Below are 26,390 nucleotides of genomic sequence, written 5' to 3'. Positions count from 1 at the left end.
TCATCTCGTTTCTTTGATTTCGTCTGCGATAGTGGAAACAATGCTGTGACGCTGAAGGCTGTGCACCTCCGCGAAAAGGTCAGTCTGAAGCAGGGGGATTGCCCGTGTGCCAACAGCTCTCCACCAAGCAGCCCGAAACTGCACGGCCAATAAGCCACGACTGTCAGGGAACCTCAGTCCTCATCAAACTGAACACCGCAGAGACCTGGATTAGGCCGGTCAGCGAAAAGCTATTGTAGCTATTTCATGTCTTTGCTGGAACCCAAATTAATAGCATTTTAAAAAAAAGGATCATTGGCAGTAATATGCACAGTAGTAAGGCCAAGCAGTCTTTTTGTATAACCGAGTAGTTTAATCTATTCGCAATCAGCTGAGTAGCAGTTATGTAGGGGTTGAGTAGTATGCACACAGGGATTGAGTATCGGTTGGGCAGTGGCCATGTTGTAGTTCAGTACTGGCCAAATCATGGTTGAGCAGCAGCCAAATAGTTGTTCAGTAGCAGTTGAGTAGCAGACGTAGTGGCTGAGTAATGGCTGTATATTAGTTACCAGCTGAATATCAGGTGAGTCCCAGTCACTTCACAGTTGAGTTAGCAATCATGCGAGGTGATCAATGGTTACACAGAGGTTGGGTACTGTGCATATAAAGTGGTTGAGTGGTATGCACAAAGCGATGGAGTAAAAGTTGAGTAGTGCTTATATTGCAGTTGAGTAGTTGTCACATAGTGGTTGAGGTGCAGTCACATAGCAGCTCAGTATCAGTCAAGTAGCATTGGAGTACCTGTCAAGTATCAGTTCAGCAGCAGTCATGTAACAGTTGAGTAGCAGTCATGGAGCAGTTGTTATGAATCATATGGCAGTTGAAGACCAACAGAGTAACAGTTTAGTAATTGTATAGCAGTTGGGTAGGCTTTCCATGCACAGCTGCAACCTTGCTGCGCGCTGGGTGCTTCGGCTCCTAGGTGCCGTGTGCAAAGGCACGGCGACAGAGCTACCGCACAGCGACCTCTCCCTGGCAACCACCCAACTGCGCCATGAGAATCACAAGACCCTCTGCGCTCTTCAACTGCGCCATGAGAATCACAAGACCCTCTGCGCTCTTCAGTGCCTGGCTGTCTGGTCATAGAGCCGGCCCAGTCTCTGCTGGAGTCCTCTCCCGGGTGCACCGCCGCAGGTCCGCACCCTCCTGAGCGCCTCTGTCCCCGAGGTGACCCCCAGCGAGCAGAGAGCCCGGCTGGAGGTGGGGTGCAGGTGACGCAGCTGGGGTACAGGCCATGGGCTCCATAAAGCTGGCACTCGAGCCATGACCTCCGTAGGCTGTAGACATCAGAAATGTCAAAAGGCCAACGAGGACAGGACAGAGACAGAGATCCTATCATACATACCCACATACATGTCTACATTTAATATGCATGTATATTCTGTGGAGTTGGCTAGTGTAAAAGTATGACTTAAATATGAATGTATAATACGACGGCCAAAATAGAACTGCAACCCACCGCTCTGAAGGGGAAGTGGTGAGTGGTGGTGGTACACACGCATGTGCTTTTAGGCTGTGTCCTGTTCAGGGAGGAGCAGAGAGAGAGTGTGTCTGTACTGTGTATCAGTACTATGCTTTATGTATGTGTTTTGCATGTATGAGTTTGTGTGTATCTACACCATGTGTGCATGGAAGTGTATGGAGGGTTTACGCGTGTGTGTGTGTGTGTGTGTGTGTGTGTGTGTGTGAGAGCTCCTGCAAATGAGTTTGTGTGTGTGTGTGTGTGTGTGAGAGCTCCTGCAAATGAGTTTGTGTGTGTGTGTGTGTGTGTGTGTGTGTGTGCATGCACAAGAAAGTGTATGGAGGGATAATATATGTGTGTGTGAGAGAGCTCCTGTGACGGTGTGTGTGTGCGTGTGTGCGTGTGTGTGTGCGTGTGCGAGTGTGGAGGGTATATACATGTGTGTGTGTGAGAGCGCTCCTATGACTGCGTGTGTTTGTTGAACTACGTGTGCTGTGTGGGAGGTTCTTAACAAGCAGCTGACCACATCCTGTGCTTATTAAACAGACGTTAGGTGATTTTTTTTCCAAATTTACTGGAATCAGAAATTTCAAAGCGTGTTTTTTTTCATCGTTTCATTTGAAACTCATTTTTCCCGTCTGCACCTTCAGCTTGTCCAGCTGTCTGTGCGTTATGGTAAAACACCCAAAGACCTTACTGAGAACAGTGAAACTAAAATCTGCATCTTCTATTCTTGGGGGGGGGGGGAGTGTGGCGGGGGAGGGGGGTCTATCGGGTTGCAGGCATTTTTATTTTATTGTCTTTTTCTTGTGCACAGTCAGATAAGTGGCAGACTGTGGTGTTGTGCAAACAGTAGGCCATAGGTTGACATTAGTTGTGCGTAATCTGTACAGTAGACCAGTGGTGAGACCCTCCTGAGCCCATGTGGTTGTGTCAGAGTGAAAGAGGCCAGATCTTTGTGTTTCTTACTTCATTTAAAATAATTATTCACTTCTCACGCACTGCAGAAACTTGGTAATCAGATGACTTTTCTTGCATCGTTTGACTGCTGCTTTGCTTGAGTGTTACAGTCTGGTATCGCTATTTTCAGCTTGCTCCGGACGTGATTCAGACTGGGGGGTTGTGCAATCAGCAGGGTAAACCACAAGCACACGAACATATGCACATACACACACACACACACACACACACACACACACACACACACACACACACACACACACACACATACACACACACACACACGCATGCACGCATGCACGCATGCACGCACACACACACCACACACCGCACGCGCACGCGCACGCACACGCACACGCACACGCACACGCACACGCACACACACACACACACATGCACACACACACACGGGCACACACACACACACACACATATACACACAAAGTGCTTGCACAGGTATCACGCTCATGAGTGTAGACCCTCACTCACACACAGAGACACACATATGCAGCAGATTTCATGCATATGTGTGTAAAAACACATACAGACAGATAAGCATGAGCATGAAATCTGCCTATCTATTAGGGCAAAGACTTGATTAATTTGGCTTTGCCATCCACATTTTTTGATTTGTAATCAAACACTCCACTTCATGTAGTAAAAATACAGATTCTCATCTCTAGTTTATTAAATTGTATTTTCAGTTACCTTAAGTTTTCTCAATGAAACATCCACGCCTGCCTTCTGAAGAGTGTTTCTGATCCGTCAGACAGGTGTTGGACGGTTTTCATTTATTATGGTAAGAATTTGTTGGTCATGAACCAAGGTCTTCCTTGGCCTGTTAGGGCCTTTGTGATTACTGAGCTCACCAGTGCTCCCTTTCTTCATAATGAAATTCCAAAAAGTTGATTTTTGTAAGCTTACGTTTTGGTGTATGTCTTTGACTGTTTGTTTTCTTCGTATTTCTCAGCCTAATAATGGCTTCCTTGACTTTCATTGGTGCAACTTTGGTCTTTATATTGAGAAACACCAATAACAGACTCCAAATGCAATCAAAAACCTAGAATCAAGACTAGATACTGAATGTTGTGTTATACCTCTTATACCTAAAAATATCCTTTTAATAAAAGCTAAGAATCTGCCATATGTGAATTGCTTGATTATAAAAAAAATTGCGCAGTACAGAGCCAAATCAAGAAGAAAAAAAATTATATATATATATATATATATATATACAGTATATGTATGTCTTTGTCCTAAACATTATGGAGCTCATTGTTGGTGCATGCACACAGACACAGAGTCAGATTTCATGCATGGGTATGGGGTGTCCCACGGTACGCTCATGTGCCCCAAACCCTGCTGTACGGTCTTCAGGTTTCACTTTGGGTGTACATGTTCGTTTGTCTCTATTGTTTTTTTCTGTGGTTGTCGAAATGGGATCGCTCAGCTTGAGTGGAAACATTAAGAACGCTGCATACTGGCCAGACTTGGGGAAATAACCTTGCACAGAAAAATATAGTTGAACATGGAATATAATGAAAAGCGGAAATTTCGACAACAGCACAAAACCCCTCACTGGTTTTAAAGTGACCAATTCACCCAATGACCAATTATTATGGTGAAGCTTGCACTTGAGTGCTTTAACCGTCGCTGTTTGATCTCTGCTGATTCTGCCACCCCCTCTGCAGCTTCACATCAGCCTCAGCCACCACACCGCCTTATACAACAGCATTTTCAACTAGTTTAAACCATTAAGGTGAACGATTACAAGATGTAAGATCATTCCTCAAAACCCTCCATCTTCAATTGACTCCCATACAAATTTCTCAATTTGTTTCCCATACCTCCTTTTAAAATCTGCCATTGACTCCCATACATTCTTGGTGTAAAATTCCCCCTATGAATTTTTTAAATCCCCTACATTCTGGGGTAAATCCCCAGTCTGGCAACCCTGATCCCAAGGCCTACTTAAGCCTATTTTGCGGCAACGGCCCAGATTTCATCAGTGTTTGCTCAGTGGTCTTAATGACTTGCCATGGACCTCTGCTTTTTTATTTGGTGTCCTCTGTTTTACTCTCGGTTCACCGCTGTGCCATCCACTACCAGCAGGGGGTGCTGCAGCCAACGCATCTTTTATAGTCATGAACCAGCGACAGTTTCCCATCCTGCAGGTCATCTGGCATGTGCAGAACACCAGTTTAACCAGAGACACATCACCCAGCTTTGTTTCCATTCGAATTTTGCCAGAAGTGTAGCTGATCGCTAAAAACCTGTCCTTTTGTGGAGACAAAAGGACACCTCTACAGGTGTTTCCAAATAATTTTTTGAGATTTTAGCATGTTTCACCTGATGTATACAGAGACTAAACAACTTAACAGCATACTTAACTGCCACTCAAAGTGGCCTAACTGATAATGCAGCTAAATTGTGGGGTAGGTCCTATCTGAGTTGCATTTGATTTAGTGTACATTTAGAACAGTTTCAACATTTTCCTAAACTGTCAGCCTGCAGTGCTTTATTGTTGGCTACTCAATAGATTTACATTTTTTAAATTCATTACTATAACTGGGCTGTGAGCTCCGAAAGTTTGTGAAGCCCTGTAACAGATTGTTGAGAACGTTTGATGACAGGGTTGGTCAGGGGTCCCACCAAAACAGGGGTAGGCTTTGACTTAGACTTGAAAAAAACTTTGAGGAAATTTGTATTGCAACACAAGTTCATAAAAGCACCAGGGACAATACAGTAAGGCCTGGCAGAGCATCACCAGAGAAGATATTTAGCACCTGGTGAGGTCTATGGGTCACAGACTTCAAGATGTCATTGCATGCAAAGGATATGCAAAAAAGTACTAAACATGACTACTTTCATTTACATAACATTAATATGTTCAAACATTATGGTGCCCTGAAATGGGGGGCTATCTATAAAAAATGTGGTAATTTCTACATGGTGGCACCAAAATTTATCAAACATACCCTTTAATAAAAGCTGAGAATATGCACTTCAACTACATGTGAATTGTTTGATTACAAATCTAAAATTGTGGAGTACAGAGCCAGATTTTATATGTGTATATATATATATATACACCGATCAGCCACAACATTAAAACCATCTGCCTAATATTGTGTAGGTCCCCCTCGTGCCGCCAAAACAGCTCTGACCTGTCAAGTTTTTTAAATCATGTGGAAATAATTCACCCTCTGACAATATCTTAGCTTTTCATAGCCCTGTAGCAACTAATGATGTAATAAACTACCAATAGTGTAATAACTCCCAATAATGTAATCCATTTCTAATTTTTTATGTAATAAAAACCAATAATGTAATAAGTAGTAGTTGTAGTAGTAGTAGTATACTTTATTGATCCCCGGGGGTAATTTGCACTGTTGCAGCATCAAAGACAACAAAGTAACACAATCAGATACAAATTTGCAGTAGATACAAAATATCCGATACAAATATGCAGTAGATACAAATATAGAAATCCAAATATACCAGAGGACACCTTCAGAGGTGGAGTCCATGCTTCGATGGGTCAGAGCTGTTTTGGCGGCACGAGGGGGACCTACACAATATTAGGCAGGTGGTTTTAATGTTGTGGCTGATCGGTGTGTATGTATATATATATATATATGTATATATGTATGTATATGTTTTGTCCCAAACATTATGGAGATCACAGGATGTATCTCCATTTATGTCTTCTCATTGGTCTAAAGGAACTCCCTCTAAAGATATTTGTGGTAAGGGCATGGAAATGTAGCACTTAGCAGGCCAGTAGGGGTTCACTTGGTAACCATAGCAGAGGCTACTGATTTGGGTCTAAATCCACTTTGCAGAACGGAGGTGTTGACTTGTCTATGTTTTGAATGGCAGTAAACAGAATCTACACCCTCAATCTCCCCGTTCTGGGGAAACAAGGAAGTTATCTGGAATTTGAGGCGCTGTGGTACATTATGCGAGGTGGAGAGTATAACTGTGCAAGGGAAACAGCAGAGATACCCTTCTGAAGCGAGCCACAGCTGTTCATTTCTAGGAAGGCCACAGCTATGTGGTCTCAAGCCACGCTTTTGTGTGTGTGTGTGTGTGTGTGTGTGTGAGTGTGAGTGTGAGTGTGAGTGTGAGTGTGAGTGTGAGTGTGAGTGTGTGTGTGTGTGTGTGAGTGTGTCTGTGTGTGTGTGAGTGTGAGTGTGTCTGTGTGTGTGTGTGTGTGTGCTACTTATCTTGAGGTAGACTCTCTGCCTGTGAGACCAGATACTTCTTTACAGAAAATGATGAGCATGTTATACTTGGAACTGAACATGACCAGAGGAAATTAAACAATGCAAGTAAAATGCAGTGCTCAGTTATCACATTATCTTGTGCTAGAATCACTTTATCAAATCAACTATCGTAATTTGGCCTCAGATCAGAGCTAGTTAAACTATAGTGCATTCTCCGTCTATATTTGCCTGTTTGCCGATTGCATACATTACCCTCAGGTTACAGTAGTACCAAAGAGGCATTGCAGGACAGAACATTACATATCCAAAAAACATGAACTCTAGCAGTCTTAAATTCAAGCTTCTGCAGGTTGTAATTGTTGTATTTTGATCATTTAATTTTGAGTATTAGTCAAACACAAGCCATCAACTACCAGATCAACTACCAAATCCTAAGGTAGAGGACTTTCAACTCAATGTAACAAAGGAAGAGAATTTCCAAAACCAGCAAGTGCGTCATCTGCTCAGAATGATTCACTGCATTTGTGAGGGTCCATTCACTAAAATGCTTGCATTATTATTCTTTTTTTTTTTTTTTTGCACATCTGCACTTTTAATCATATTTAAAAATGTAAAGTTTATATCACAGTAACCTGTTATGACTAGTCACTGTTAGCTTACATCTACATTTAGTCTTTAAAATGACTCTTATCCAGAGTGGTTTTCAATAGTGCCCACAGCAAAGGTAATACTCACTCAGACTCACAGTTATCAGAGTCACGGCTGATAGTAGGAGTCATTACAGACACCCACAACATAATGTTAAGTGACATGGTAGGTGCAACAGGGAGTTTGAGGATATTGAAACACAGTATGAGTCTATCATGGCCATATAAACTCTGTTAGAGTTAAATTAACACCGGACATTTTACTGTTCAGGGTTCCTCAGTTCTCTGTTTCAGAATCACCTAGCCACTTCGTGCAGCTGAAGGTTACCCATTGGTGTCTGTGAAAGATGCACTCACCAAAACAGCCTTTTCAGTACGTTAAGCAGCTTGGCATTCATAACTAGTAGCCTAGTTCACTGCCATCCGTCCACCGCGGATTTTACTATTCATAATGCATTTGTAACATTTTGTTATTATTATTTGTTATTTTGTCAGGTTTTAGTGACAGCTCTATTTCATTTTTCAATGTAGAACTATGCCTACATTTCTTTTGGCTTGAATATAGCTGTGAGTAAAGCAATAATTGCGCTGTGCTTATTATTAATGTTCTTCTCATTCTTACTGTCCAGTCATAAACTACGTAAAATATAATTAAACTCGTTTTGTTTTAATGATTGTGCGCGGTTGTGTTGACCTGGGACCTCGGTGATGCGGATGTCAGTGATCTTGCGTTGTGGGTGCAAACATCCGCATCGATTCAGCAGGTGGAGCCAAGACCCGCTCAACAGCCAAGCAGAATCGAAAGAGAAAAGTGCAACAAAAAAAACTGTGAAATTGGTTTGAGGGAAAAGTAAAGCGTCGGATTGGCTACACAGTTCACCAATGGGGAGCTCAGCTGGGGAAACAATACGAGAAAGAAGTCGTGTGATGTCAAAGCTATTTTTGGTGGCACCCGCCTAGTTTGCTATTTTAGTCTTCCTACTGGGCCGGACTATTCAACTTGCTAGCTTACCCCTCTTCCTCTCTGCTCACACATACATTTGAACTGTTGACGAATTTCACTTGTCTCTGCCGCAGTTGTGGCCTGGAAGTTTTGACGGAGAGTTCTATTGTACAAGGCAGACTGGACTAAACAAACAAGAGAAAAGTTGGGAACTCCTGCTAGAAGAATTTGAGAAGAAATGGGAAATAAGTATAACAACCTGTTGCAATCTTTTGTGACTCATTCATAAAAGATACGACAGCCTCAAACATAGCCTACACGGAAGTTATTTTTTATTTGGAAATGGTGAATAAAAAACACGTTTGGGAGTTTTGCATTTACAAATAGCAGCAAATGCTATTTTAATACGTACAAGACCTTGCTGTTTCTTTTGTTTTATATAACATGCCTGCATCGCGACTCTTTTCGCTGTGCATGCAGGTTGTGGAGGAAGCACCGCCAACCCAGATGGCACAGTGATCTCGGATGCTAAACAAATTAAGAGTTAAAAGTTTTTTTAAAAAGAGTACGAATCCAGTGTGGGAAGCAACGAAGGTTACTTTGAATGTTTTTCAAGCGGGACGTTCTCTTGGTATTCTAAAGACTCCGATTGCAAGTGTTGCCGGTTTCTTCAGAATGAGTCTTTCCACTGCATCGGGATAAGACCTAGGAAGTGTACGTGAGCAACACAGCAATTTGGTGACAATACAATAACAGGTTTGTGCATGGTGGATAGGCTTTTAATTTACATGTGCATTTGTTAAATGAATTACTCACTTTGTCAGTACTAGTCGAAAATCATGTGTCGCTGTCTCTATGTTGTGCGCTTCCGTTGCTGTGTTTCAAGTAAAAATTTCCTCGTGCAATGCACTGTTCAACAAGTAATAGGCTACTTTTTCTGTGAGAAGTTATCAGCCGTGCCGGGATGTGTGTTCTGCCAGCAGTGTAATGGGAATATCGGCATGGGGAGATAGAAGTAATCTCATTGTTGATGTGCTGTTACAAAAGTAGGAGAATCATTTTATAACTAACTCTCGTCCTCCCCACAGATGGAATTACGGCGTCGGGACAGACCTTAGACACTGACAGACAGGAGATTCATTTAGCGGGAGCGGCAGGTACAGTATTGTGACCTTCATTCCCCCAATATCATCTTCCAGTACAGTGCAAATACCGATATCTTTTGCAGGATAGTCATTTGTAAATGTATAAATAATTATGACAATTACTGAAGACGTTACTGGGAAAAACGCAGTTGATGTAACATTCTCCATTATCCGGTTCATCTGATATCATTACCCTTGTATTGACTCCTGTACGCCTGGTTCTGCTAGCCGGCTGTTTATTTTCACAATATAAACTTGCTACTTATGCTGGCTGTTGTGGGGTAATCCGCCACTTCTGTGCTATGGTAGTGCGTTCTATTTCTGTCTGAATCCGTCTCGACTGTTCACCACGGGAGCAAACTTTCTTCTAACTTGCCCGGGTGTAGCCTACAGCCGTAGAAATGTGCGCGTAATTGTGGGTCATATGCATACCCTTGAGAAACTGCTTTTTTAAAAGCAATATGATATTTAAGTGTTTTGCGAAAATAACAAAAAGAGTAATCCAAAGAATCCGAAAAGAAGAGAAAATGGTGCATTAAGTGTAAGATTTTAAAGCACTTGAATATTTTAGTGTACTCGCTTTGGTAGTTTTTTTTTTTTTTGGTCTCGTTTCTTTTTTTAAAACTTCCTTAATTACCTCTCGTTTCTGTATATTTATTTGGCCGTATTACATTGTCATATCTTAAAGCGGAGTCAAAAGCAAATACATTTTATTGCGCACAAAAATAGCATCGTTGAGGAAATGCTTTCACCGTTGAGTTAAAGCCGATGTAATTTTGGTGCGGAGGTTGTGGGGCGGCCAAGCGGATGACACAACGGATTTGATTAACACACAACGGCACAATTAGCTGTCACCTTTAAACAGGGCTATTGTTGCGGTTGAGGGTGTAGAATTTCAACTGGTGCATATGACATCATGGCCGAGGCTCTCATGTTAGACACACTTGACACACAAGTTCTGTGGTAGCTCTGCTTGCAAAATGGTCCTCCTCTTTGTACCGACTTACTGTGCATCCTGTCAAGGTTAACAGTTTGATTTTAAACGCAAGGTCCCCAAAAATGTTTTGCCGAACAGATATGATTTTTAAAAACGGTAATTATAATAAGCATCATTATTATGAATAACAATAAGAATATAAATAATAACAACAAAAGCGTTGATACTAATGCACCCAAGTTACTGAATTTGAACGGCTGTCTTGGATACACCTGTTTTTAAAAGGATACAATGTTAAACACGAAAATAACATCCTCTTGAAGACAATGTAGCAAGTGCAGTTTTGTGCCGGGAGCGAGAGGATCACAGGACGGCAGGGCTGCACGGAACCAAAGCAGATGAGCCGGACGGCTGGCAAGCGCTTCGGTACATCCTCATCCCAGCGTCTTTGTCTTTGTTGAAAAGCTAATGCCGCTGCTTATTGTTTCCTACTAAGAAGTATTGGCAAGTCACTGTTGGGAGATGTCGTGCATTGGAACATAACTTACATGCCTTTCAAGCTTGGTCACAAGACGCCATGGCACTCTGAGTTTGGGTGTGCATTGCTGTAGAACTAGACCACGAGTTTCGGTCTGCATGAACAACGTAGCGTTTTGTCAACATAACTACTATGCTATGAAAACAGAAACGCCGCTTTGTAAAATAATTTTGCCGGTGGCGTTAAATCCATTGAAAATTAAGATTTCCGATGCTCAGTCGCATTACGCTAGCCTAAATTTTGGCGGCTGCTTGGGTGCGTTTACTCAGAGCACGTAAATATGAGGCAAGTTGACCCTTAGCCCGTAGGTCGCACCAACCGCCCCCCCCCCCCTTCCTACACAACACAAGGCCCCTTGAATTACGCTCATGTTCCTCTCAAAAGCCTCCGCTCTCTGGAAAAACAAAGTGAGGTCATCGCTAGGGCCCGAGAGTGTACGGTTTCACATGTTTCATCGAAGGGATCAGACACAGCCTGTCTTTGTGTGGTGTGCTCTTCCTCAGTCCCTCACGCAGAGCCTAATTAGTGCTTATCTGTGGCGTCCTAAATGAGCGTATTAATCCTGGCAAGCCAGATGGAGGTCATCCTCTACTGTCTTTCACATTTTTGTGTGAAAGATGAGGTCGGTGTGGTTGAGGTTGAGTTTCCTCCTGTCGTAGATCATGTCACCGGCTTGGTGAGTTTTTCCCATTCTAGCGGAATGCAGTTTTGCCGTGCTCCGGTCCAGGTTATGCGCTTCGTTTCTCCGTGTTGCCGATAAAAGACCAAGTCCAGAGCGCGAAGCCAAGGGCGCTTGAGGCGTACTTCGTTTCCCATCAGCCACAACTGAAAAGCTTTGTGGAGCTCCTTAACTTCTGGTCTCAAGTCAGAATTTGTTTGGAAGATCAGGGTTCTGTGTTGGTTAACCTGGTTCACTCAAATAAATTAGTAAATAATTTACAGATTTGAAACACAAAAGTGGACTACCCCTTATTCTTGATAGGAATGGCTGTAGTGTCATATGGCCATTATTGGCCCTACTGTACTTTGTCAGTGTAACATTTTTACACTGCTGCTTTATAAAGTCCTGGTTAAGCCACATCTGTGTGCCATGTATGCAGGTAAAAGCTATACCTGCATTTGTTTTACCTGAACTGCTTTTTATGTACTTGGAAGCTTTGATGTGGCTGTGTAGAATGAGCACGTATAAGGTGTCAGATCAGAAATATGTGATCAGAATGTTGTTAACTGAACATTCTTATGCTGATGTAACAATCACTACTGGTACTGTAATTGAAAGCAGGTGTTGTAGAACACTGACTTAGAATGTTGAAAAAACATTCCAAAAAGTCTACTCTTCAAAGGAGAATCTTTTGCCTCATGTAGGCAAGAATGCCTTTGCCTATTTTTCAAAGAGCAGTTTCAGCATATATTCAACTTATATAAATAGGAACAAAGCCCAGTTGGTTCTGTAGTTGGTTCTGGCAAGTCATAGGGCAGCACATGTTGAGGTTGTCCCAGTTTAGGTTCAGCCAGGGGACTGCTTTTGCTAACCCTGTGAAAATTGGGGTGAGGAAAATGCTTCAGATCTATAAAAAATAAAAAAAACACAAGGAAAGCAAAACCAAAATACACAAAAATCCCCAATTTCACCAGCAGAGGAGAAATAAGCATGTAACAATAGAGAGATTGTTTTTCAGTAGGGAGCAGAGAAGATCACGTTTCCTGTTCCTTGTAGAAACACAAGTCAGCTGACTGCTCACTGCCTGCTGATGTCTTCTGTGAACTGTGAAACCCTGCAGGCATAAGTGACTCCGGGTGTATGTGTGTGTGTGTGTGTGTGTGTGTGTGTGTGTGTGTGTGTGTGTGTGAGTGAGAGCGAGGGAGTGTGTGTATGAGTGAGTGTTGAGGGAAGAGGGGTAGTTTAAAAAAAAAAAAAAAAATCCCATCCAGTGTCACAACCTACACCTTCACTAACAGAAAGAGGTCTGGAGCTGTACACGGTCCAGAGGAGCTTGTCATAACATTAAACACTGTAATGCTGTATTGTCCGAAACGGGCCCAGCCTCCAGACCATTTTAAGGTCTGACCATGGTGACCAGTTTCATGCCCCACATCTGGGCGAAGCCGCGGCAGGACACACGCAGCAGGGGCGGAGGCCGGGCTCGGCGCCGTGCCGTTTGGCTGCGCTAACAGAGACGGGACAAATTAACAGCGCCGTAGAGATCGGTAAGCTAGTGTAAATAAACTGCTTCACGCTAGGATGCTCTCGACCGCGAAAAGTTAGCGAGCAGCGGCTTGGCCGAGACTCCGCGGCTCCCGTCCCGCCCCGCCCATCAAGCTCTGCTCCCGTTGGCCCCCTCTCGGTCATGTGACCTGTTGCCATTGTGACGGTAGAGGACACGCTTTCTACGGAGTCTGTTTCACAGCTTTATGGTGTAATTTATGGGGTGGGGGAGGGAGGTTATCTTTTTTATGGAAAAGGGAGAGCAGGAAGCCCTTTGCTGACACTGAGGAAGTGGCGAAGGAGTGACGGTAAATCAAAATTGGGATTGTTTGTCCTGCGGTCTGCATGCACCAAAATGCTTTCTGTTCTCACAGGGCTCCCTCAGCTGTAGAAAGTGAGGTTCTAGAACACTCCATGGAGTTCTAGAGAAACATGGAGAGTTCTTGAAAACAAGGGCCCCCAGGCTGCTGGCGTAGCCGTTAGCTGCGCTCTCTCAAACTGACAGCCGTGCAGCCCCATTACAGCAGGGTAGTCTCATTGGCCCAGGATCAGATTGCCTGTTGCCAGGCAGGTAAGGTGATCCACATCGAACGAGCGTGGAGAAGAGCATTTTCACATTGTACCGTAGCTTGCCTCCTAGCACGAGAGCGGCTTGGTGATCATGTGATGTCACTGGTTTCCCCCCAGCCCCTACAAGCAACGAATGCCCTCTTTCAATGAATGAGGAACTGCTCTCTCTCTCCAGCTCAGAATTACCCATCGTTTCCCACACCTTTACCTATAGCAAATGTCTCGCAGGGGTCACTGGCTGAAGGCCATTCAGAGAAAAGCACCTGGGTGACACATTATCACTCGTGTGGGCTCTTTGAATGAGACGATGCTTTATACCTCCGATGATAACTGAATCTCATTCCCCAAAAACTGTGTGAAAGTCTTAAACAGAAGAAACCATTTGTGTAAAAAACATGTCACAAAGGAAAAAGAACAGTGACTTTGTCTGGTGTGATATCCAGTTTTTCCTAATACGCCCCCCATTAGACCCCCCCCTCCCCAAAGCCAGGCTGTATGTAGCTTTGCTGCCGCATTCCAGCAGACACGAGCAGACGGCCAAAACAGGGCCGAGGTGCGGGCTGACCCACTGAGAATGGCTCTTGTCAAACCAATGTGCGCTTTGGCGCTAACCGTTTGTAACACAACTGAATCAAAATCAATGATTTTGATTTTGATATAATTCGTTATAATTTTAGAGCCAGCCATGTCGTCTGAAATTAAAGTGGGAAAATGACATTAAACTTACTTCAAGTTTGTTTCATTTTTGGTGTTTTTGATTCACGCGTTTTGTGCAATGACGGATGTTTTAGGTCTTTACAGAAGTTACTTTTTGAGCAGCCAGCTTCATGGTTTCTGTATTGGGGGCATTTCGGAAGTCTGTGGTCTTAAGCAAGAAGATTCACTTCAGTTAACTACAAAGTAGCTTGTACAGCAATGTTATGCTTCCCAAAATTGCGTAAGTGTACATTACCTGATTTATGTTTTTAAAAAATGACGTTGAATCTTATTTGCAGTTTGAACTATTTCCTATAGTGCATACTGACTGAGGCCGTGGCTTCCTATATTAACATTACTACACGTGGCGAGAAGCAGACATAGACTGTAAAAAAAAAAATACGGACAGAGTGACTGTGATATCACCCATTGACCTTCTATGGGCTTGTGAAAAGCATTTAGAAGCCACAGAAGTGCAGTTTTTGTGCTGACATTTTGTACAAATTGGTGCCACAGATTGCGCACTTGGGAAAGAAGGGGCACCCGTATATGGTCACGAAGTCCGGCCTGGGTTCGGACATAGTGTGATGGACAGTGAACTGTCCCTTGAAGTAAACTGTCCCTGAACTGGCCACAAAATATTAAAACGTCCAAATGACTCAATTAATTGGCACACGAGGAGACATTGGACAAAGAAAAAGCACCCATTGCTACTACATGTTTTTGTGCAAAAAAATTATTAGCTTTGTATCTTGACTCCACTGACTTGTAATACAGCGGATGGCTGAAAGACCTATACTAGAGCCAACTGCACTGGCGCTAGAAAGCGACGTCTCTCACCAAGGCTAGGAAGTGAGATTCAAAAACGAACCCATGATTGCCTACAGACTACCTAGTATCTAACACCATATCAAGCCTAGTCTTGAAAATCCCCAGTGTCTGTCTCTACTACGTGATCTGGAAGGCTATTTCACACAGGCTACTCTGTGTGAGAGAAAAAAATAGTTCCTAATGTTTGTATGGAATTTACCTTTTTGCTCATTTTCATTTATGTCCCCTCATTCTACTAACAGAACTGAAACTGAAGAATCTCTTTTAGTTCACTTTGTTGATCCCCTTTATGAATTTAAAAGCCTCAATCAAATCACCCTTAAGCCTCCTTTTACTAAGCTTGTAGGCATCTTAAGTCTTTCCTCCTAGCTTTTATCTTTCATACCAGGAATCAATTTTGTTGCTCTTCTTTGAACCTTTTCCAGAGCCTCTATATCGTGTAGTACAGTCCCCAGAACTGCTCACAATGCTCCAAGTGTGGTCTAACTAATGCATTGCGTATGATAAGTATAACTTCCTTGGATTTATACTAAATACCTTTGGCTGTATATTCCAGCATCCTGTTGGCCTTTTTTTTTTTTACTGCTACTGCTTAGTGCCTTGAACCTGGAAGGCTTTGATCAACCATTACTCCCAAGTATGTGCGCTGCGTTGTTTGTGCATTAGTAATAAATTCTTTGACAGGTGTGTTGTCATGAGGTTAATGTGAGGTATGAAGTTAACCAAGTAATATTCACATGATTCACACCATATGCATGACTACATTTTGGATGGTTATTACAATTGCAAATTTAGTTAGCTTGCCAAGTATTTTGTATGCTATAAAGGATACTATTTATTTTTGGAACATGGTAGCTAGCCAACTCTCCAGAAGGTGTTAAATGTACATACATATATAAAATCTTGTTCCCCCAGTACTGCTTGAATGTTTTGTTTTCATTTGATTAGATGTGTGGTCATAGTCAAAATTCACAAGCGTGTGACTTGACATTAGCTTGTCTATCAATGATATTGCTGCAGTGGGTGACCATACACCTAATTTTGTGTGTTTTTAGTATTTAGGACCAAGTTAATGTGAGCCAGTTCTGTCTGCTTCCCAACTGATTCTGCTCTCAGAATATTGCAAATTTACTCACAGTTTGTGAATCAATACAGTTTTTTGTCAATTCATACCAAAATGAATCAATATACTGTGTTTTCAAAATCCAATGCACATTCTTTTCTTAATCTGCATTGATTCAACCTTTGAATCTAAAAATGGTTTGTTCAATTCCAACTTGCCATAACAATGATAAAATGGTCTTCATGTCACTTCCACCGTCTATATTTAGCCAATCCTGATCTGTTGCAAATGTAGCTAACTCCCCTCAAACAGGATGTAAATACGGAAATTGATGTTCCCTCTTCTTTTCAGTATCTATTTGTTTCAGCTCCTCATCCTTAAATTCTGGCTAGAATAAATAAGGTTTGAAAATGCTGCCAGACACAGTCGTATCAGGTTGGTAACTACTGGCATAGAGCATTAGGCTGGCACAGAGCATTAGGCCTGGCTACTCCTTAGCTGCATCTTAACCATGACTTAGTGGTCCTTTGGAGTGAAGAGCTTGAGAAGGAAAGAAGTACCAACACAGTATAAAAACTAATAATTATCTTTATGATGCTTATGTTTATATGTTTTCTGATTAAATGGTGTAAAATTAATCTGTCCATATGTACAGCCTCTGGAAACATAACTTTGCTCTACACGCTGCTTTGGAGTTACTCGAAGTGTATTTTCTTGATTTAGTCCACAAACTCCCAAATGTCCTGGCCATTGTGTCAGCCATTTTAAAGCCAGCTGGTCATCTAGAACGGTCCAGGCCCATCAGGAACACACTCAGAAACCCACTATTAAAAACCTCCAGAAAGTGGACTACCCGTTTACATCTGTGGCTCAAAATTCAAGTTTAAAACAATAGTTAAGATTTAAGCTCAGCCGTGGCTAACTATTGGCTGAGGTGATGTTTGTTTCCTGGAATGTAAAGTAATGTGCTCATGGAGTTCAAAATGATCTTAATTAATGGAAAATGAATTTTCCTTTAACCTGTGATGTCAGTCCACGAGGCAAAGTTACTGATCATGGGGACACCTTATTTTCGTTGAGCTGAAAGCGCCCAGTTGCACCACGAGTGCACACGCTCGTGCAGTCTTGTGTGTGTTTTTGGGCTTTTTCACGGCTCCCTCCCTGGTTGTTGTGCATTGAAACAGAAGGCCTGTGACTCGGCATATTCACAATGTGCGCTCTTCCCCCCCCCCCCCCATTTTTCCCAGAACAGCTGTTAAAATTTAAAGAGTTTTGAGACTGGGAGAAAGAGGGATCGGTAAGGTGTCATTATCTGCATTTTTGAGTCTGCCAAAGTGCAGTTTGGGGTAAGTAGCAAATAGCATTGAACCATTCCAGAGTTCCAAGCTGCATGTTCACACGCTGCTTTCACAGTTCTTTATGTTTTCCTTTAGTGTGTCAGAAAATGGACTTTTGGGGGGGGAAAAATAATTTGTGTTTATCAACTTTTACACTCCCACCCCCCCAACTTATGTATCATTTTTATCAAAGTCACATTCACTGTATTCAGCACATGCAAAGTAAGGGTTCTTTTGCCCTGCAAAACAGCACTGGGGGGCCCTCTTTCTGTCTGCTTCAGGCACACACCCCTGGATTTGCAGGACTGACCTGCGATCCCAGGGTGCAGTGGCAGTAGAACTTTGGCCCACCTGTTAGCTGGGGTTTCGGCATAGAGGTGGAGTGGCTGGCACAATTAAGCCTCAGAACTGATCAGTAGTTGCTATATAACTGTAAGAGAGCAGCTTCATACCATGAGTGTTTAGCTGAAATGGAAACAGGAACTCTGCTTCTGTAATTGGTTGTTACTGGTCAGTGAGCATTATGATTGGTCAGTGAGTGGGAAGGTAATTCTGAGTGGCAGCTATGTTAATCCGAATGTGGTAAAATGGAGAGTAGTGCTGGATGTGCCGGTGTCTGTGGATTTTTACGTCTGTTGCCCCGGAGACACACCCTCTTCTCACTCTGCTGTGTGCCATGTTCCAGACCAGGTGAAAGGGAGGGGAAGCAGGTGCATGATGGGATGTGTGTTTACAGGGGTCTGTTGAAAGGGCAACTTGATTTTTGGGTGGGGCTTGGGAGTATGTTGGAATTTCTTTTAGAAGCCATTTGTGCATGTGTGCGTCAGTGTTGGACAGGGTTGGCACACCTTAGTGTAATACACCTTCAGGTATAATCACTGCTTGTATTGTGTTTTTTGTGTTTGGCTCTCAGAGCTATAAATAGGCTTAAATAGCTGGGGGTGTTAGGACTTCAAAAGGAGGGGGAGGGTGGAGTGTTTATGCACACCCTGTGACTGGAACAGGCTGCGCGTGCGCGCACACACACACACGCACACTCGCTTATGTTTAACTGATACTTTCCCTCGTAACAAACAGTCTGCACACAGCTTATGTGCTCAAGATGGTCAATAGCACACCCATACTGCAGAATGCATTTGCGGCAGAGCTGGATGTTTCGATGTGCAGACTTGAATAACAGAAACGGATTTGCCTGCTATGGGTAACCCCAGTCAAGAGCGATAGAGAGAGAGAGAGAGCGAGAGAGAGAGAGAGAGAGACAGAGAGAGAGAGAGAGAGAGAGAGAGAGAGAGAGAGAGAGCGAGAGGGCAGGAACGTGCACTCCAAGGCTATAATTGGAGATCCTGTCTTACACAAGGTTGATTTAGCAACGTCGAAAACAGCCACAGCACCATGTCACACAGCTGCGAGGGCACAAACCCGATTGTCCGTGTTCAAAAACAACGTCGCGGAAGAGCAGGCGCTCCTTTCTGGGTTAGCACAGCTCGGGCAAGGCCTGGAATGAACCCCAAAAGATTTAGAAGATTGACTGGCGTGCCGCTCTTCCCATTCCTGCGGCCTTTTGATTGGCTCAATTTCAATACTCAATTTCTGGGTATGGTTGTGTGCAAAGTACCATTCGCTCGGCTTTGTTAATCATCATAAACTCAACTGTGCCCTCTGCACCCCCAGGCTCCCCCGCCCCCCAACCCATTCTGCACCCTCCCCCACCCCCCATCCCATCCTGCACCCTCCCCTGCCCCCCCATCCCATTCTGCACCCTAAAAGTTTTGTGAGGAAACGGAGGAATAGCAAGCCTTAATTCACACACCTGATTCATGAGGTGTAATTTATAAATAGCTGTGTTTGAAGGCCTTCTGATGTCTTACCGGTAAAGTAGGCCTTGCATAACATTAGAAACATTCCACAGGCACTCTAATCCAGATGGACTTAAAAAATGAAGTGCATAAGTACTTGTGGCGCTTCTGTTGTTCTGGTCTTGAGTCAAGTGGATTGGCCGCTGGTGAGGGATAGGTGCCTCTTCGAACGGATGAATCTGTCATTTTTTAAGACTTTTTTTTTTTTTTTTTTTTTTACTGTTACTGTACCTCTGCAACACTGGCTAATTCTTTGAGTGTGTGTGCATGTACTTGTGTCTATGTGTGTGTGTGTGTGTGAGTGAGAGAGAGAGTGTGTGTGCTTGTGAGTGTTCGTGTACTTGTGTGTATGTGTGTGCGTGTGTGAGTGATATCACATAAATAAGTGTTCTCCTGTGGTAGTCTCTAAAAGGAGGCTGAGACAAAACTCTGCCAACAGGAAGTGTCTTTTTGGTGTTGAGGTTTGTGTTTTTTTATAGACTCTGCTTCCTTCTGTCTAGTGAGGTTGCTATGGTGACAGGGCCTCCTTCCTGCATGTTTATGGGATGGCTGCAGAGGCCGTGGGCAAGAAGCCACTGTAGCCAGGGGCGACGGGAAAGGGTGCCTGGTCTCAGACGGTAAAGAAGAAAAAGAGAAAGAGAGAAAGAAAGAAAGAAAGGAAGGGGGCAAAAAAGAGGATGTTATCGCCAACCAGAGTCGAGCGATGTTGAGCCGCACTCTGCCTAATTATAGCCAGGAGAGAAACAGAGTGTGAGCAAGGGAGACTGAGAGAGAGAGAGGGAAGCAGTTTCTGTCTTTTCTATTTTTACGATATTTATTTTCGATCTGCTGATGGTAGAAGCTGCAATCATAAGCGCTCCCTGGCCCGAGCAGGAAACCAAACAATAGAGGGTACTAGCGTAACCATGCAGAGGGGAGGGGGTCCTGGCTAATTAAAATTGCCCAGGCTTTCTGCCCTGTTGATTAAAACTCCCTCAACTGCCTCCCCGCTCTCCAGAGAGTCCCAGGCTTTATTTCTGCAGCTCATAGTGAGTACCAAAGCAAACAACAACCCGTACGAGAGCGTACGAGTCAGTGTGAGTAGGGATGTGTGCCCTGTGTGTAGGGTGTGCGTAGGGATGTGTGCCCTGTGTGTAGGGTGTGAGTAGGGATGTGTGCCCTGTGTTTAGGGTGTGAGTAGGGATGTGTGCCCTGTGTGTAGGGTGTGAGTAGGGATGTGTGCCCTGTGTGTAGGGTGTGAGTAGGGATGTGTGCCCTGTGTTTAGGGTGTGAGTAGGGATGTGTGCCCTGTGTGTAGGGTGTGAGTAGGGATGTGTGCCCTGTGTGTAGGGTGTGAGTAGGGATGTGTGCCCTGTGTGTAGGGTGTGAGTAGGGATGTGGTGCTCTGTGTGTATGGTGTGAGTAGGGATGTGGTGCTCTGTGTGTAGGGTGTGAGTAGGGATGTGGTGCTCTGTGTGTAGGGTGTGAGTAGGGATGTGGTGCTCTGTGTTTAGGGTGTGAGTAGGGATGTGGTGCTCTGTGTGTAGGATGTGAGTAGGGATGTGGTGCTCTGTGTGTAGGGTGTGAGTAGGGATGTGGTGCTCTGTGTGTAGGGTGTGAGTAGGGATGTGGTGCTCTGTGTGTAGGGTGTGAGTAGGGATGTGGTGCTCTGTGTGTAGGGTGTGAGTAGGGATGTGGTGCTCTGTGTGTAGGGTGTGAGTAGGGATGTGGTGCTCTGTGTGTAGGGTGTGAGTAGGGATGTGGTGCTCTGTGTGTAGGGTGTGAGTAGGGATGTGGTGCTCTGTGTTTAGGGTGTGAGTAGGGATGTGGTGCTCTGTGTGTAGGGTGTGAGTAGGGATGTGGTGCTCTGTGTGTAGGGTGTGAGTAGGGATGTGGTGCTCTGTGTGTAGGGTGTGAGTAGGGATGTGGTGCTCTGTGTGTAGGGTGTGAGTAGGAATGTGGTGCTCTGTGTGTAGGGTGTGAGTAGGGATGTGGTGCTCTGTGTGTAGGGTGTGAGTAGGGATGTGGTGCTCTGTGTGTAGGGTGTGAGTAGGGATGTGGTGCTCTGTGTGTAGGATGTGAGTAGGGATGTGGTGCTCTGTGTGTATGGTGTGAGTAGGGATGTGGTGCTCTGTGTGTAGGGTGTGAGTAGGGATGTGGTGCTCTGTGTGTAGGGTGTGAGTAGGGATGTGGTGCTCTGTGTGTAGGGTGTGAGTAGGGATGTGGTGCTCTGTGTGTAGGATGTGAGTAGGGATGTGGTGCTCTGTGTGTAGGGTGTGAGTAGGGATGTGGTGCTCTGTGTGTAGGGTGTGAGTAGGGATGTGGTGCTCTGTGTGTAGGGTGTGAGTAGGGATGTGGTGCTCTGTGTGTAGGGTGTGAGTAGGGATGTGGTGCTCTGTGTGTAGGGTGTGAGTAGGGATGTGGTGCTCTGTGTGTAGGGTGTGAGTAGGGATGTGGTGCTCTGTGTGTAGGGTGTGAGTAGGGATGTGGTGCTCTGTGTGTAGGGTGTGAGTAGGGATGTGGTGCTCTGTGTGTAGAGTGTGAGTAGGGATGTGGTATTGTTTGAGAGTGTTCAGTGTAGGTTACTATCACGGTCTTAATCCGCCTCCTCACAGGGAGAAATCTGATCGGCTTTGGAAACTTGGAGGAGAAGCACAGTGGAAATTTCACCCCCTTCAGCATGCATAAAACATCAGCCTAACTAGCTGTGGTACTGTTTCTCCCTGATCCTCTCTGTGTAAACACACACACACACACACACGCACATACACACACACCCCTACTCTGTCAGCAGGCAAACACACACAAATATGCAAAACTCAAAACAGCACATTTGTGCCTGCGTGTGCACACACATTTGACAAAGCTTCATTCTCCCAGCCCTTGTTGTACCCGTAACCGACTCACTGGCAATGCTTATACTGTATGCTTAATTAAGTATTATGTTTAAATGCCTCTATTAAAACAGAGCCCTGTGTTTTCTGAGGCTGGTGTGAGCCTGGCACATTTAAATAAGGGGAAGTGAAATGGGCACAGCAGCTCCGGTTCTCATGACTTTCGGTTTACGGCGCTTGGAATGGGCGAGCGGCCCGTCTTGCGCAACCTCCAGAGCCCCGTTTGGAATGAAATCAGTGTTTGAAGAGGTGACAAAGACGTCTATTATTAGCTCTGTCGCAGAAACACGAGGAAGAAAGTGGGTGGAAATACCTGTGCGTTTGCATAACTGCGCCTCGAAACAGGCGCGCGCTGACAGGTGCGCCTCCGTCCTTCACTGTGTCTGTTTTTGGCGTGTTTCTCTCGCAGCCCCTGGGCAGTCTGATGTTTCTCAGGGGCCCTCTTGTGCAGGACTGGAGCTGTATCGCGTTACAGAAACAGCGTGAGGAGGGTGAGCGGCGTGTACCGGGTCCGGCAGAACGTGCCGGCCAAGCGTAATTGTTATTTGTGTTGTGGATTCGCGGTGCGTGCGGGGGGGTCTGAGGGGGCGAAGGCGCATCGACGGGGCGAGCGGCTCGCGGGGACTGACCGGTGACCGACACGGAGCCAGACGTGTTTGCGAAAGAAAGTGCCAAAAGTCCCGCGCGTTTCTGAGCAGGATACGGAGACCGGGGAGCTGGAACTCCCAGCGTTCGTTGGCCGAGGAATAAAGTGGCACTTCCTGTTGCTTCCCGCAACGCGGCTTTGCATTTGCTCCCGTCAACACCTGAGTCTCCCGCCGTTTACGTGACCATCGCTGGGAAAGTGCGCTCTCCACAACCGCTTGCTTCCTTAGCTGGCTCCCTTACCTCTCTCGCCACAGGGAAGCGAATGAGCTCCACTCTTAAAATGTCTGCATTCACCGTTTGTGCATCGCTATTCAGAGCTTTCCCTTTCTTGTGCCCACTCTGGGATACATACATTGGGACATTAATGATGTGTCATCACTTTAGACATAAAAACCGGAGGTGGGCTTTCCACCAATCACAGAGTACATTGTTAATTAGAAACAGAACAATTCCGACAGTGATTGGTGGATGCTTTCTGCCTATAATTCCGTAGTATCTAGGCAGTATGAACGGAAGATAGCCACCAATCACCACTGCCATTGCCGCATTTGTTGTTAACGACGTATTGGCAGAGAGCTCCTTTCTCGTTTCAGTGCGCTAAACTGACGACAGGTCACTTCCCTGTTATCCCTATACCCACTCAAACCCTTGCAAACTCTTGTCGTAGCGCTGACCCTTTGCGAGGTCTTGGCGGGTTCAGAGGCCTCCTGTTGCCGTGGGACCGATGAGGCTTGGTTACGCTTTCAGCCGTCCGCCAGTATAATTATTTGTTCATGTCCTCCGGTGTGCTGCCAGCTGCTTTCTGTCTCCCCAGTTAAAATAGTTACGTTTTGCTCGCCACGTCAGGGCACTGCTTTGCGGAAAATAATGTGTTGAAATCAGTTTTTTAAATTATGTGTCCCTTAAATTTGCGTACCATGAAGATAATGACGGCACATCGGTCTACATTCACAGCTGAAAAATATACTTCTCCCCCTCTCTCATTCCCAAGACACGACTTAGCTGGCCGTCTACGTCTTACTGGAGTGTTTTTTTTTTTTTGGAAGAAGTCACAACACGTTTAGGGCTGCTTGTCCCGTGTGAGGAATGCACTGCGTTTCCATCTGACTCTGTGGAGTGGAGAGACTCCAGTGCTCCTGTGTTCCTTCGCAAAGTCGTCCTTTCTTCTTTCTGGCCGCCCCTCTCTGGAAGTCAGAATGTGCTGGAGGCCTGTTCCCTCTGTGTTTTGGGTGGGGAGGGATGGGACCCTGGGTGTTTTGGGTAGGGAGGGGTGGGACCCCTGGTGTCTTGTGTCTGGGATGGGATGTTCGTACATTCCAGCTGCAATACCTTACATTTTTAACGCCGCCAGAAAAAAAAACACCAGATACTGAAGCCTCATTACGCAGAGTTCTGGGATGCCTCAGGATTCTTCTTATCAGCTGCCGACCACCACTGACGAATTAAAGGGCCAGGCTGTAGTTTCAGTAGGGGCAGTGGGCCCCTCTGGTTCAGGAGCCTGTAGTTTCAGTAGGAGCGGTGGGTCCCGCTGGTTCAGGAGCCTGTAGTTTCAGTAGGAGCGTTGGGCCCCACTGGTTCAGGAGCCTGTAGATTCAGTAGGAGCGGTGGGCCCTGCTGGTTCAGGAGCGTGTAGTTTCAGTAGGAGCGGTGGGTCCCGCTGGTTCAGGAGCCTGTAGATTCAGTAGGAGTGGTGGGTCCCGCTGGTTCAGGAGCCTGTAGATTCAGTAGGAGTGGTGGGTCCCGCTGGTTCAGGAGCCTGTAGTTTCAGTAGGCGAGCGTGAGCCTGGTGACACTGAACAGGAATGAACACTTTAGCTTGTTAGCGCATTAGCACCTGGCCACAAGATACAGGCCAGAGCCCAAACGATCTGTTGGGAATCTCATGCAGTTTGTCACTTAAACACCTGAAGTCCTTATCTAATCAGTACCACAAAGGGGGAGAGGGGCTTTACATTTAAGCAGCAAGGCAGAGAGGCCATGGCCTATATACTGTCTTTCTGCATATGAATTACTCACCAATTTAAATGAATACATTTTAATTAATTTTAAAAAGCTGAATACCCCTTTCCAAAGGACAACTTATTGAAATTGTAACCTCTTTTGTTTACAGGTGACAGTGGCCATGTTTACATGCACACCAATACCCCAATTATTGGGAGTAATTAGTTTGTGCCAGTACTTACATTATCGAGTACACATGGATATAAGTAATGCAGTTACTCCAGTAGTTTACATGAGTCTTTCCATAATCAGCGTATGCTCGAAGGAAACGATGTACTCGACGGCCATGTTTGTTTTCATCCGGGATCTCCAGCTTCTGCCGGACACGTGCAGTTTCAGAAAGCCGAAAGAAATCTGAGCAGGGCGTCTGCCCGCACCAAAAAAATCGAAAGCTTAGCAGAAATCCAGGAATGCGCCAATTATGGCCGTGCGCTAATAAAGAGAATCAGAGGAAGACATTTACATGACCAGTTAAGTCATCTCAGTATTGCCACAATCGGGGTACGGTCAGAGTATTAGCGTGCATGTAAATGCGCCCAGTGTGGCACAGCCGTTTGCCAGTTCGCGGCTGGGGAGATTGCAGGCTTGTGTCCAGGCTGTGCGCTTCAGGTGCACCTGCGGTACTGTGTTCTGACTTGTGCTAATATCCAGCTGTAAGCACAAATGATATGTGAACTATGTGAGCTACGTAAGGCATCCAGGATCAGGGCATGTACTGAGAAAATGACTAAAAGTAGTCACAGCATCGAGAACTCTGTGACCTCACGCACGCCAGGGCGCGAACGGGAGACGCGAGTTCCGCGGAGGCCTGCCTCCATCACAGGCCGAGCGGGGCGCGGGGCGTGGGGCGCGGGGCGCGGGGCGCGGGCGGGCGGTGTCCCCGCGGTGTGAGGCAGCCGGCGCGGCTTCCCGTTCCGTCATGGGGCGCGCTTCGGTGGCCCGCGGGAACAAAGACCGGGGGGGGGGGGGGGGGTGGAGGGTTCGAGGTCTCGGGTTACGATCCTGTTGATGGTCACCTGTGCCTCTGAGCGACGGCCAGACGTACGCTCAGAGTAAAGGCTGCGGTGTGGCACGCCAGCCCCCCCTCTCAGGCTGGGAAGTTTCAGATGTTCCTGCGGAGCCTTCGGGCTTTGGGATGACTTTCTCAGGGGTGTCAGGTTCTCACAGCCCCCCTCCCCCTCATTATTTATGACTTTTTTTTCTAGAGGTGGAGCTAGTGTGTGTGTGTGTGTGTGTGTGTGTGTCCACTGACTGGATGAGGGGAAAAATAGGGAGCTGGGGTTGACCACTTGGATTGCACTACCGTTCATTTGCAGTGTCACAGTGAACTACCAAGTGGGTGTTTAGCTGCAGTGGGATGAAACACACACACACACACACACGCACGCGCACTCTCGCACACAGACATA

At 45.3% G+C, this 26,390-nt stretch overlaps 1 protein-coding gene across 4 annotated transcripts in view; it reads left to right on the top strand.

Moving 5' to 3' along the window:
- LOC118207907 (histone deacetylase 7-like) overlaps positions 1-26,390 on the top strand; it is a 77,640-nt gene that overhangs the window by 15,987 nt on the left and 35,263 nt on the right. For 3 of the 4 annotated variants that reach the window (XM_035382096.1, XM_035382094.1, XM_035382095.1), the window contains exon 2: positions 9,369-9,437. In XM_035382096.1, coding sequence (XP_035237987.1) covers positions 9,369-9,437 — 69 coding nt within the window. Of the gene's footprint in view, positions 1-8,284; positions 9,037-9,368; positions 9,438-26,390 lie in introns of those variants that run through there. The other variant, XM_035382097.1, reaches the window with a different exon arrangement.

The sequence above is a fragment of the Anguilla anguilla genome, chromosome 11 (genome assembly GCF_013347855.1).
Source record: "Anguilla anguilla isolate fAngAng1 chromosome 11, fAngAng1.pri, whole genome shotgun sequence".
NCBI lineage: Eukaryota > Metazoa > Chordata > Actinopteri > Anguilliformes > Anguillidae > Anguilla > Anguilla anguilla.
Note: the sequence above shows the minus strand (reverse complement) of the source record. Positions and strands in the feature narration are given on the sequence as shown.